This window comes from Echinops telfairi, unplaced genomic scaffold (genome assembly GCF_000313985.2).
Source record: "Echinops telfairi isolate 266 unplaced genomic scaffold, ASM31398v2 ScPeMD7_30;HRSCAF=105, whole genome shotgun sequence".
NCBI lineage: Eukaryota > Metazoa > Chordata > Mammalia > Afrosoricida > Tenrecidae > Echinops > Echinops telfairi.
Genome location: NW_022103927.1, coordinates 391,825 through 404,996, shown reverse-complemented (window position 1 = coordinate 404,996; position 13,172 = coordinate 391,825). Strand labels below are relative to the sequence as shown.

The 13,172-nt window shown below is 52.9% G+C and overlaps 1 protein-coding gene across 1 annotated transcript in view; it reads right to left on the bottom strand.

Annotated features, from left to right (window-relative positions):
- The window catches only part of EPS15L1 (epidermal growth factor receptor pathway substrate 15 like 1), a 68,984-nt gene that overhangs the window by 26,525 nt on the left and 29,287 nt on the right, over window positions 1-13,172 (bottom strand). The window contains exons 17-19 of the mRNA XM_045289688.1: window positions 11,754-11,877; window positions 10,278-10,328; window positions 8,536-8,672 (exon numbers count right to left, since the gene is read on the bottom strand). Coding sequence (XP_045145623.1) covers window positions 8,536-8,672; window positions 10,278-10,328; window positions 11,754-11,877 — 312 coding nt within the window. The remainder of the gene's footprint in view (window positions 1-8,535; window positions 8,673-10,277; window positions 10,329-11,753; window positions 11,878-13,172) is intronic.

Here is a 13,172-nt window from a genome sequence, read left to right as displayed (position 1 = left end):
ATGTACAAATGTGCTTTACACAATTGATGTATGTATGGATTGTGATAAGAGTTGTATGAGCCCCTAATAAAATGATGAAAAAACAAAACAAAAAACCCAGAATCATAAAAAAGACCAAGCTTATTGACCTGATAGAGACTGGTGAAATACCCCAAGACTAGAGCCTATAGTCACCCTTCAGTTCAAGAAATGAGCTCGTTCTCATGGCTCAACTTTCAACCAAACAAGAGACAGACCTGTAAGGGGAAAAATATCACTAACCTTCACTCAATTCATATTAAAAAGGTTAAGAGAGCGAGAGAAAAAGCAAATGGTATACTGTATTTTGTTGCAAAAAATCTCTTTAACATGTGAAAAAGGAAAGATGTGCCTATGGTATTTTCAATTGCCTCTTATGTATGCAAATGCTGGTCAATGAATAAGGAAGACAGAAGAGAAACTGATGGACGTGAATTACAGTGTTGGCAAAGAGCAGTGAGTACACTGTCTTGGCGTAAGTACAACCAGAGCACTAATTAGGAGATAGGAGACGGAGAGACTTAGTCTCACGCACTTACGACATGATGCCAGAAGGGCAGGTCCCTGGTAAAGCAGAGGCTCAGCAAAAAAATTCAAGGAAGACCTTCATTGGAATGGCTTGACACATGGGTCCAAACAGACACAAGGACGGTGCCCCGGCAGGGCTTCATTCTGGTGTCCTAGGGTCCTTCTGAGTCAGACCCTGACAAGCACAACATTCCCAAGTCAAACAAGTGGCTATTTCAATATGTGACTGCGTGGGAGTCAACACAAACCAGGGCTCAAGGGGACCTTTTATAATAAGGAAAGGGCCATCTGACCAGGAGGACACACAATTGTCAATGTGCATGCAACAAACAGAACCTCAAAACCAAGGAAGCCAAGCTTGACCGAATTACACAGGGATCCAGAAGAGGTTAACACTCCATCCTCAGGAATCGGCAAGCTTTCCTTTTCCATGAAAAACTTGGGAACAGAGAACAGTGGAACATCATGAAGGGAGGTTCCTGTCACTGAGAAGCGCACATGTGAAGAATGTTGACATGGCAAATGTTTGTTACCTGTACACGTATCCTAATTAATGACAGTAACAACTACAACACAGATCAGCACGAATGACGCAGATGACCCATAGCTGACAACATGATCGATCACTTTGACCTAAAGGGGATTAGGAGACCAATGCAGAGGACAATAGCAAACGCGCGTTCATTTTGAGTGTCCACAGCATGTCCACCAGCACAGGCCATCCGCTGGGCTATTCAACTAATCTCCATACATTTAAAAGGAGGGAAAACACAGACTGCTCTCTGAAAACAACAGAATTCGAATAGAAACAGTAATGTATCAAGGGGGGAAAGCACCACCTATCTATCAATGAACCCACACGCTTTAAATCCTCCAGGGGGCAGCAAAGCAAGCACAGGAAAGTGGAAACGACTCCCCCGTGAAGACAGAGACCACAGTTTGCAGCGTGAATGGCAGCAGTAGGTGCTGCTGAGTGGCGAGAGCAGCCCCGTGTTTCATGAGGAGCGACAACAATGTAACGTTCCTGAAACGGCACAACACTAACCAAGGCACATGCAAACGTACAAGTCGTTCTGTGGTTCCACTCAGCTTCCCTGAAAATGGTCAGAGATCTCAAAATGATCGTAGATGTTCCTTGGGTCAGACCGAGAACCTTTGGCACACACCTGGGAGGAGCAACGTTTGCATACAAACTAGAACAAGTACAAAGACCTTCAGAAAGGTTGTGTCGGGATGGGATGGAAAGATGGCTGAAACTTCCCACAAACTCTTTGAAGCCCCCTTGTATTGTCTGAGGCCTCCCCCCGAGTTTAGTCACCTACTGCCATCCAGTCGGGTCCGACCCACAGGGACGCTATAGGACAGGGTGGAGCTGCCCCGTGGGTCCCCGCGACTCTGAACTCTCTCCAGGAGTAGAAAGTCCGCCCTCCACCCATGGAGTGACTGCGGGTTTCAGACTGCTGACCTTGGGGCACAACCAGCTGCAACCAACCATCGGTCAGTTTTCTAATCTCTGGCTGGCTTGCCATTTTACCTGGAGGTCATATTCCCTGCCCTGACCAGAGAGAGAACTGTATGTGTAGTTTCCCTGGACATTTCTAAATCTGCAGACACGACCAAATTAGCCTTCAGACACATGCAAGAACTACATCCTCCGTCGAACGCAGTCTTGCCTGTATGTGGAGCTACCAAGTCCTGGCAAACAGAAAGCTCTGGGGTGGCTGAAGAGTGCTCCGTCAGAAAGGCCCAGAGCGAGCTTGTAGACAGCTACAAGAGAACGGAGTAGACAAGGGCAAAATGGAAGTAGAATCCCTCAGGAACCGCAAGAGAACTCTATGCAAAAAGACAGCTGGAGGTTCCAGAGGTCATGTGAGCAATCCATGGAGCAGGGAGCCCAAATAGCCCTGCTCAGCACTGAAGCCCAGTCCGGAGTCCTCGGGAGCAGCAGGAGGCAGTGCACTTTTGATGCCCACTTGTGGGATCAGAACATGTCGCGGAGCAGCATCGTGGCGTCTGCTTAGGGCGCGAGCAGCAGGTTTCTTGAGGGTCCACACTGGGAGACCAAATTCGTGGAGTGGAAATGGCCACTCTGCTGCTGCTGCACAGTGAGGAAGACACAACCTTGTACCCTCGGAGAAGGAAGGCAGAGCGACCACGTCTTGCAGAAGATAAAATAAACAGCCCACAGGGAGAGTCTGATAAGCTGGCAACTAAGCTGACTTCAGAGACGCAGCGCGCGGGTCGTCCTCCCTCTCGATGGCGTCCACCTGGGCGCCCTCCACGGCAGACAGGGACAGCTACGGGAGGGTGGTTCTGTTTGGAGCAGAGCCTTCTGTTCCGAGCGGGGCAGGACGCGGAAGTGCGGGCGAATCGCCACCACCGAGAAGGTGGAGGGATGGCCTGACAGACATGAAGAAAGACCAAGGGTGGGGCACTGAGTTTACGGCCATGGTGGTAGGATGATTTGCAGTATCTGGAATCAATAGTGGCTGTACAGCATGGAGAGTATAATCAACGACACTGAAGTACACAGGTGGAAGTTGTGGAATTGGAGAATGTTCTGTTGTGTCTATTTTTGCCACAATTAGAAAATAATAATAATTACATGAATAACAACAATTACTACAAAAAAGAAGAAAATGATACTAAACCTACAGGTTGGGGAGAGGGGCCGGCCCGCCACACCCACACAGAAGCAAACCAAGAAGGAAAAGAGTGAGGGTCTAGACCCCACACTGACACACCAAACCCCGAGGACAACGGCCCTGCACGGAGCTGCTAAGGCACAGAGAGGACTGTAGGGCCAACAACAGCTTGACACATGATGTCCCCTCAATTAGCGCATACTGCAACAGAGGACAAGCCTGGGGACACACGGCGGGGAGTGAGTCTGGTCTGACTCCCCCACGTGGGGTGAACCAAGAAGGGAACATAACAGATCAGCAATGGGTGCAAAGCAGAGTTGCAAAACCCGAGAAGCCCCCAAAATAATAGACTTCAGGCTAGGAGGGGCAGTTGCCAGAACCAGTGGGGAGATAGTCATAAAGGTCAGCGGCCAGACCTGGAATTATGTATGCTTTTTCAGGTTTTGTGCTAGTTGGTTTTTTTTAATCTTTGTATCCAATCTTTTGCTTTCTTTTTGTCTTGTCTTCGTTATTGCGGTTTTGCCTACCTACATAAGACAGCCATGGGAAGCAACCCCCAGGAGAAAGTTTTGGAGGGACTTGGGGGAAGGAAGAGGTGGGGAAAGAAGCGGTGAGCAAACAACGCCACAGACAGGGGAACAACTAGAGAACTAAAATCAACAACAAGGAGGTGATCCTGGGGTGTTGGAGCAACAGCAATCTAGCTGAGAGGAATTACTAAGAGGCAGAAGAAGAGTGAGCATGATGGTGGGGCAGGAGGACGGTAAAGGAAACAAGAAAGATCTAGTAGGCAAAGCTATGGATAGAAGTATAAACATAGGTGTGTACATATGTGTGGGGGGAGGTCAGATCCTTGCTGCCAGACTGCTGTCTCATCCCACCACAGGGGTGGGCCTGCTCCCTGCCTCTGGGGACAATGGACAGGCTCCTGTAGGCAGAGTTTTCACCCTACTGATAATGGTTCCTATGGAGACCCAGAGACCACCCCCTCATTGCTGTGTAACCTATGTAGTATTAAATAAAATTGGTGCTGAGGGAAGTGGGGGGACCAGCCCCCACCCGCTGATACTACTTATTACTACTACTCGGATTCAGTAATGCACAATTGTACGGTTGAGATATATAAGCATTATATTAAAGTCATCGAGAGCATGAGAGATAATACAATAATACAGTCAGGCATGATACATAGCAACATTGCTCACCTCAGCCCAGCTTGGTGGTCCACGTGGAGAGAGGGGGAAGGGAAGGAGGGAAAGGGAACAAGGGAGAGGGGAGTGACCAGGGGGTGAGCAGCAAGGAGCTCAGAGTCAGAGAGAGAAGTCCAACCCCTATAGTGCTGACCCTTGCCTATTTACCTTTTGGGGGCAAGCCAGCCCACTAATTACAGGTAGAGACATACGTTCACAGGGAGGGGTTGCACTATAGGCTACACAGCAATGAGAGGGTGGTCTAGGGGGTGGTCTCTGGGTCTCCATAGGAACCATTATCAGTAGGGTGCGAACCCCGCCTAGAGGAACCAAGCTAATGGTCCCAAGCTTCAGAGAGAAGTAGGCCATTGTCTCCAGCAGCAGGGAGCAGGCCCACCCCCTTGGTGGTATGAGACAACAGTCTGGCAGCAAGGATCTGACTTCCCCCCACACCTGTAGTGCAGCCCCTTCTTTGACGTATGTCTCTACCTGTAATTAGTGGGCTGGCATGCCCCCAAAAGGTATATAGGCGTGAGTCAGCAATACAGAGCTCTCGGACCTCTCTGACTCTCTGATCTCTCTGACTCCTCTCTCTTCCCCTCTCCCTTGTTCCCTTGCCTTCCTTCCCTTCCCCCTCCCTCCACGTGGATTACCAAGCGGGGCTGAGGTGAGCAATGCTACCATGATATGTGTCTGACTCCACTTATTTCTATAAATCTCTTTTATCTCTCATGCTCTCTATAACTTTATTATAATATTTACTTATTATCGCTGTACAATTGCACCTACTGAACCCAGAGTGATTGTGCTAGGAGCTGGCTTCTTCTGGCACATATGTAAACACACTATTTCATAAAAAACAGATATGGGCATATGGGCCTATACTTATATGGCAATACACTGAGGAAGTGGATGCAGACTTTGGGCCTCTGCTCAAGCCCTCCTCGATGCAAGAACACTTTGTTCTAACAACCTGGCATTCTGTGATCGCTCAAGACGAAATGGGTGCATATAAGCAAATGTGGTGAAGAAAGCTGATGGTGCCCAGCTACCTAAAGATATAGCATCTGGGGTCTTAAAAGCTAGAAGTTAAACAAGCAGCCATCTAGCAGAGAAGCAACAAGCCCACACGGAAGAAGCACACCAGCCTGTGCGATCATGAGGTGTCAACGGGATCAGGTAAAAGACACCAGAAGATCCAAAACAAACAAAAAACTCATATTGTTGAGAATGAGGGCGGTCGGAGCAGAGACCCAAACCCATCTGTAGACAATGGGACATCACCTCCCTCACAGAAGGGTCACAAGTTAGGGATGAGTCAACCAGGGTGCAGTATAGCACCAATGAAACACACAATATTCCTCTGTTCCTTGAGGCTTCCTCACCCCCCACTATCATGACCTCAGTCCTGCCTTTCACTGTGGGCCACACCAGAGCATGTACAGATACAGATAAGAGCTCAGTATGCGGTAAACAAGCGGCCATCTAGCTCAGAAGCAACAAAGTCCACATGGAAGACGCACACCAGCCTGGGTGATCACGAGGTGCCGAAGGGATCAGTTATCAGGCATCAAAAAACAAAAATTCATATCATTATGTGCTTACCTCCCTGATATGATCACTGAAGACAAATGGGTGCATAAGCAAATGTGGTAAAGAAAGCTGATGGTGCCCGGGTATCAAAAGATATAGCATCTGACGAGCCAGTTAGGGCGAGATGTAGCAACAACGAAACATACAACTTTCCTCTAGTTCCTAAATACCCATCCCCAACCCCACTATCATGATCCAAATTCTACCTTGCAAGTCTGGCTAGACCAGAGGATGTACACTGGTACAGATAGGAACTGGAAACACAGGGAATCCAGGGCGGATGATCCCTTCAGGACCAGTGGTATGAGTGGCAATGCTGGGAGGGTGGAGGGAGGGTGGGTTGGAAATGGGGAGCCAATTACAAGGATCTACATATAACCTCCTCCCTGGGGGACGGACAACAGAAAAGTGGGTGATGGGAGACGTCGGATAGTGCAAGATGGGAAAAAATGAGGAGCTGATGCCAGGGGTTTGGGTGGAGAACAAATGTTTTGAGAATGATAAAGGCAATGAATGTACAAATGTGCTTTACACAATTGATGTACGTATGGAATGTGATAAGAGTTGTATGAGCCCCTAATAAAATGATTTTAAAAAAAAGCTCAGAACACATGGAATCCAGGTCAGATAAACAAAGCCATCAGAAACAGAAATGGGAGTATTGATACCAGGAGGGTAGGGGAAAGATGGGGAGAGATGGGGAGGAAGGGGGAACTTACGGAAATGATCTACACTTAACCACACCCTGCCCCACAGGGGGATGAACAACAGAAACCATGGGGGAAAGGAGACAGTGGAAGGTGTAAGACATGAAAATAATTTATAATTTATCAAGGGGTCTCGAGGGTGGGAGGGGGGTGGGAGGATGGGAGGAAAAAAAGAGGAGCTGATACCAAAGGCTCAAATAGAAAGTAAATGTTTATAAAATGATGGCAACACATGTACAGAGATGCTTGATTCACTTGATGCATGGATTGTTAGAAGAGCCCTCAATAAGATGATCTTCAAAAACTGAACAAACAAGCCAAAAAACTGTGAAAAAAAGGGAACGACCAAGAGGAAAATACTCCGGATTAAAGCCCTGCCTGACTCCAGGGCTGCGGAGTCAGCACTGACTGGATGGCAGTGAGTTTCGTGTTTGGGTTCTGATTCCAGGAGCTTCCAGGCCTCGTGCTGAAGACCGGGGGCGTGTGGAGAAGACAGAAAGCCACGGAGGGGTAAAGTGGCCCTGGGAAGTGGAAGGGGCCCAGGAGAAAGGCAGGAGTAGTTGCCCCACCAGCACCCCTGATTGAGGGCAGAGCTTCAGCCTATGAAACGAAGAGACGGACAGACGGTCTCTATGCAATCACCAAAAGCCCCTTTGGCTTTAAACCCTGCTGGACCCTAACTCAACAGAGGCCCGCAGAATGCATGGGGAAGCACAGGGCACTGGCTCTGGTTAGCTGGAAGTATCTGATCCACAGGACTGTGGTCAAGGTTTCTACGCGGCTCAGGTCAGCACAATGCCCAAGAAAGCAGTCAGGAAATCAATTCCAAGAGACCTAGAATGGAAGCCATTCCCAAAGACCACCTTTCAGTTGGACCAACACCCGAGAGGAAAAGCAAAGACAGCAGGGCAGGAAGGGGTAAAAAAATCTGTCCCAAAGGGAACTGGGGAGCCAGAGGGCAAAACGCCGCACTGGGGACTGCAGCCACTGTCACTGTATATGCCAACTATCAGACGGGAGACGAATTTCCTCTGCACACTTTCTCCTCCAGCACGATCGAAAACCCCAGCGCTGTCAAACCATGCCATGGCTTGGGAACGCCCTCTGCATAGAGTTTCCACAGCAAAGCTGTCATTCTGAGAAGTCAGGTGGGCCGCACCTTTCAGTCGCCTCGGGTGCATGAGAAAGCCGGACAGGGAGAGCGAGCTGTGGACCCAGGGTGTGCGGCGACGACGATTCAGACATCTCAAAGGGTGGCCCTCAGCAGGGAGGCTGGTAAGACCTGGCTTGCTGACTTAGGACACATCATCAAGGGGACCAGGTGCCAGGCGAGGTGTGGCATGGTGGTTGGCCAAGCCGTCAGTCAGCGAGGGGAAGCCTCAGTGAGACGGAGTGCCCATAGCAACCACCATGGGCACGAAGGTGGTGAGGACGGGGCAGTGCTCCCTCCGGCTGTACTTAGGGTGGTCACAATGCAGTGCCAACTTGACAGCCACTGACCAAACGCAAAACCTCTGGGTGAAGCTGCAGACTGAGAGTTTGGGAGACCCTGCCTGTGTGGGAGCGTGATGGTGCTGGAGGTCACAAAGCAGCTGCGGGGCAGAAGTCACGGGGCAGGGCTGTACTCAGAGTGGGGGGAACCGAGCGGGGAACCAGCACTATGCTGAGATCCCTGGGTGAGAACCTTGAAGTCCCCTCACCACCCAGCAGTGAGATTGAGAGCCCGGTCACAGAGCCATCCCGCTGCACAGGGCCCACCTGCAAAGACCGGGATGGCGTCTCCTTCCACAGGGGCCTGCTGAGCAGGAAGGATCGTTTTCACACTGACAAATGAGCATAAAGGAGGCCACTCACCTTGGAAGGGAGGGAGGGGTTTTTCGTGAATGGGTCTGAGGTAAACGGGTCATTCTTGGACTGTTTCTTGAAGAAGTCCTCTGGGGCAGAGCCCCGGAACGGGTCGCTCTCTTTGAAGGGATCCCCTCCAAATGGATCTAGGAAGTAAGGAAAAGGCGCCCATGAAGAAACGGCACTGTGCTGGGGCAGGGCCGCGTGTCCAACCCACCCAGCAGCGAGTGCCCTGGCGACCACTGCAGTGACATGCAGGCCCGGGGCCGCCGGCGCCTCGGTCACAACAGCAACATGGTGTGGCCGTCACGCGGGTACATGCACACACGGAGGCCCAACCAGGAGCCCACTAAACACCGCAGTGTGTATGGCGGACGATGTCTCGCTGCGTGAACTGAGTCCGTCAGAGGGCAACCAGTGTAGGAGCCCGCGGCTACAAGAGGCCAAGAAAAGATTTATGCTCGGAGAAAGAGAGAGACGTTCTTGGAGGGTTATGTAGTGTAGGAGGGGAGGGAAGGATAAAGCACTAGATAGTAGACATGTACTGTGGGGAAATGCCATGATCTTTCCCTCGCCTCTCTCCATGCCCTTTCTGACGCCTCCTCGTATTAACTTGTGAGAGGGAAAGGCAGTCCCGCAATGAAGACACAGGGCAGCAGTCCTTTAAGAGTGAGAGGCCACGAGGGTCAATGCTAGGACACACACACTGCTGCAGTATGTGACAGTGTTCTCGGACAGCAGCACAGGAGTGGACACATGGCGCACATCCACAAACACATAGGTTTGACAGACGATGTTCCTACAGACGTTACTTGCATGCACTGCGAATATGTCCAGGTATATGGTAGAGTATCCGGGGGCAAAGTGATGCCAACTTCTTAGCCACAAGTGCACACCTTGAAGGACTGAGTCACTGGGCTTGAGGGCTGAGGACCAGTCTCAGGGACAGTAAGGTCAGCCGGCATAGCATCACCCGTGACGACCATGTGCGTCCTGCTCTGGGTCCCCCGTGAAGCTCACAGCCGAGAACACTGTGGAGCACTGCCCTCTGGCCCACAGGGGTGCTGCGAGTTGGAATCCACTCGACAGCAACTTAGCAGCCTCCTCAGGGGAAGAGCTGAAACCCAGAGGAACATACGTCTGCTGAGGCCAGGTACGTGGTAGGACAGTGTACAGACGAGACCAGATCCATGACTCCCAGGAGCCCTGGGTGGGCTGCACAGACCGCAGAGGCCCAAGGGCCCTGCTGGGGTGACAGAAGGCTGTCCCTGGGATGGCACGCACTCTACGTGGAGGCTTTGGTCAGTCGGACTTTAGACCCAATGAGAAGGGCACGGGCTCACAGAGCGCCGCAGCTGTGCGCAGAGGACAGCAGGAGACCAGGCGTGCTCACAAAGGGTGAGCGTGCCCGGCAAGCGCCAGCCTTGCCAGAGCTGTGGGCAGAGCCCTGTGAGCATAGGGACCACACAGAACACCCCGACAAGGGCCAGAGGTGCCCCTGGCCCCAGTGGGCAAGTCACAGGCATGTGCGCACAGCCACGTCACTGGCAGTTGCTACTTTCACCGCAGTCCCTCGTCATGCCGGGAAGTGGTCTCAAAGGGGCCCAGACTGCAAAGGAGGGAGAAGAGGTCGCTCCCAGCTCCTTCTGGAAGGAGCCTCGCAGACAAGCCAGGGAGGCGGCCTCCCTTTTCCTTGACTTGGGCTAGACGTGCAACATTCTGAGAGCTTGTCCAGGAAATGATTCTTTTACCTGTCGATGCTGTCTGCTGTTCTGCAAAAGGGTCGTTCTGGAACGGGTCCCCTAGATCAGAGGGGAGAGAAATGCTTAGAAAGACCACCCCAGAATCCCACCGTACTGCCATCGCGTCGATTCTGACTCCTAGCGTCTGTAGAACTGTCCCTGTAGACTCCCAAGACTGGAGCTCCTTATGGGAGTAGAAAGCCTCATCTTTCTCCCATGGAGCGGCTGGTGGTTTCAAACTGCTGACCTTGCAGCTAGCAGCCCAATGAGTAACCACTGTGCCACTAGAGCTCCTCACAGGAGGAGGACAACAGCAGATCAAGTAGTCCCGCTGCACTGGGCCCTCCACCTGCACACGGCTCCTGCCGCCACCGCCCCTTTTGGAAAAGGAAGGCGCTCCTTCCTCCGCTGCCCCTGCCCAGATACACCTGGCTTGCTGAATGGGAGGACAGGGGCTGCCCGGCCAGGCTCCCCGAAGCAGGCGTGATCCTAGATAAGATGGTTACAGAGCAGTGAAAGATACACTCTCCACTTCAACACCAGGCTCCGCCTTCTACCGGATCTCCCTCTCACCTCCTCAGGGTACCAGGAGCCTCCACCAAACCCCACACCTGGGGAGCGAGGAGGCCCAGGAGCACCTGAGTCCAGGAGCTGCCAGGCCATCCCTAAGACACTTTGGCAAGGGGTCAGGACATCTTGTTTCTACACCGAGGCATGAGCATCTAGAACTGCCTGGCCCTGCCCCCACTGCAGCGGCAGCCCCGCCCCGAATGGGGAGCCCCAAGGGCTGTATTCACCAAGTGGGCAGCGTTGGAGGGGCCTCAGACTCTCTTTCTGACTGGAGGGTCCCTACTTTCTCTGACCACTGAACCACTGAAGAAGTGGCCAACAGGTGCAGCTGCTTCTTCAGAAGGCTGTTCAGAGAACTACATGTGCCCCAGCTGTCCCCCTCCCAGGTGTCTGCCCAGGAGAAGGGAGGGCAGGGATGCCCACAGGGGCGCCAGCGCACCAGTGTGCACGGCCACCCTTTCCACCAGAGCCACACGGTGGCGACAAAACATGTGTCCGTCCACATATGCTGGAGAAAGCCACGTGGTCCATCCACGCCACAGCACTCCCCAGCGTGGACGTGAGGTGCTGAGGGTGATGCTGCAAAGTGAGTACAGGCCACCGCAAAAGGACGAGCACCGCATGTCCACACGCGTGTAAAAGCCTGGAACAGGCGGGTCTATGGTTGAGCTAAAGGGGAGAGGGAGGGTGGGTGGTGGAAGGGGAGACCCTGCTTTGGGGGTTCTGCTCGTGACGGTGGACTGATTCGCCGGGGGACAGCGAGGATGGCTGCGCAATTCGAAGCATGTGCTGCCCGTCGTCGCGGGGAAGAGCGGCTGAGACGGCGAGAAGTTTGTCAGGTCTATTTTTCACCACAGTTAAGAATAAAACGCAACGGGCAGCGTCGTGGCTGGGCGATGGGTGTGGGGGCCCTACCTTTGAAGGGGTCAGCTCCTTTGAAGGGGTCAGATTTGAAAGGGTCTTCGGCTTGGAAGGGGTCCGGGTGTAGGTCTTGAGCATTGTTGCTAAATAACAAGGCTTTATTTTTGAAAGGATCATCCTACAATTGTGTGGAGAGACAAGACAGCGACTTTATTATTTTAAATATGAAGCGGTCCTAAGACCGCCGTTCCGCACCTAATGCACACGACCCCCACCCCCACGCCCTTCGCTCGGGGCGAGACCCGAGAGAAGGGCTTTGTAAAGCACCAAGGCACAAAGCCCGCCTGGGCTTCAGTCGGGTGTGGAAGCGCTGCAGGGCCACAGGGCCCAGGGCAGACAGGAAGGCCCTGCACCACCCCGAACAGAGTAAGACATCAGCACAGGCTTCCTGCCAAGCGCGATGCCGCCCAGGACACCTCGTCGGGTGAAGTACAAGCGGCACAGTGAAGCGTGCCGTCAGCACGCCAGGCTGAAAAGGAAAGGCGTGTGTGCTTCCAGGAACCAGCAGGCACATGTGGGCCAGGAGGAAACGGGGAGCCTTTGTTTCTTGAGAGCATGCTTTTCAAGGGCAAGCTGGTCTGAAGGGGTGGGTTTGTGCCACCACGGGCACAGAGTGGGTCCCGGCAGGGGAGGTCATGCCCTCCACGCACGTGGATGTGACTGTGATGTGGAGGCGCTTTGCACACTTGGTGAGATGATTCACACCCACGGGCCTGGCAAACCAGCCAAGATCCCGACAGACAATCCCGACAGCTGGGCATCTTCGGGCGCATGGACTAGTGGAGCAGGATGGTGACGGTGACAACTCCGTGGAGTCTGCAAAGGAGTGCCTGCCTGTGGTGGTCTGGGAGGCCTGGGTCCTGAAGGCTGCCCTCGGCCCAGTCCCACCTGGGGAGAAAAAGCCAGTGTCCCTGCCCTCCGTGGCTTCTTACCTGGGGTGTGCGTCTGGAACCTCTAGCCACACACAGCTGCCCAAGCGGGGAAGGGCAAGGCAGACTTGGCAAATAAGAGGGGGCCACAGGTACTGCCCTGCCCAAGGGCAGGTTTCATGGTGCTAACAGACCCAGGCGCAGGCCCCTCCTGCCACTCCATGGTGCTTGGGGGCACAGACAAGCCCTAGTCGAGGGGGCAAGGGGACCAGAGCAGGAAGCATGCCCCTCCTCCACACCACTGGGTTGGGGGACAGGGGGACAAAGGGCTTGGGGAAGTCGTGTGTTAAGAATGGCCATCGGGCCTCAGGTGGGAAGCTTCTACTTGGTTCTCAACTGGTGTTGAATTCCAAAGGTGGGCTTTCTGGCTAATCACCGCTGGGAAGACTGCCCAGTGATGGTGGCAGAGCACCATCAGGACTGAGAATGGAGTGCTGAGGTCTCTAGCCGGAGTCTGGCTGGTGCTCGGACCACCAGAGCCTGA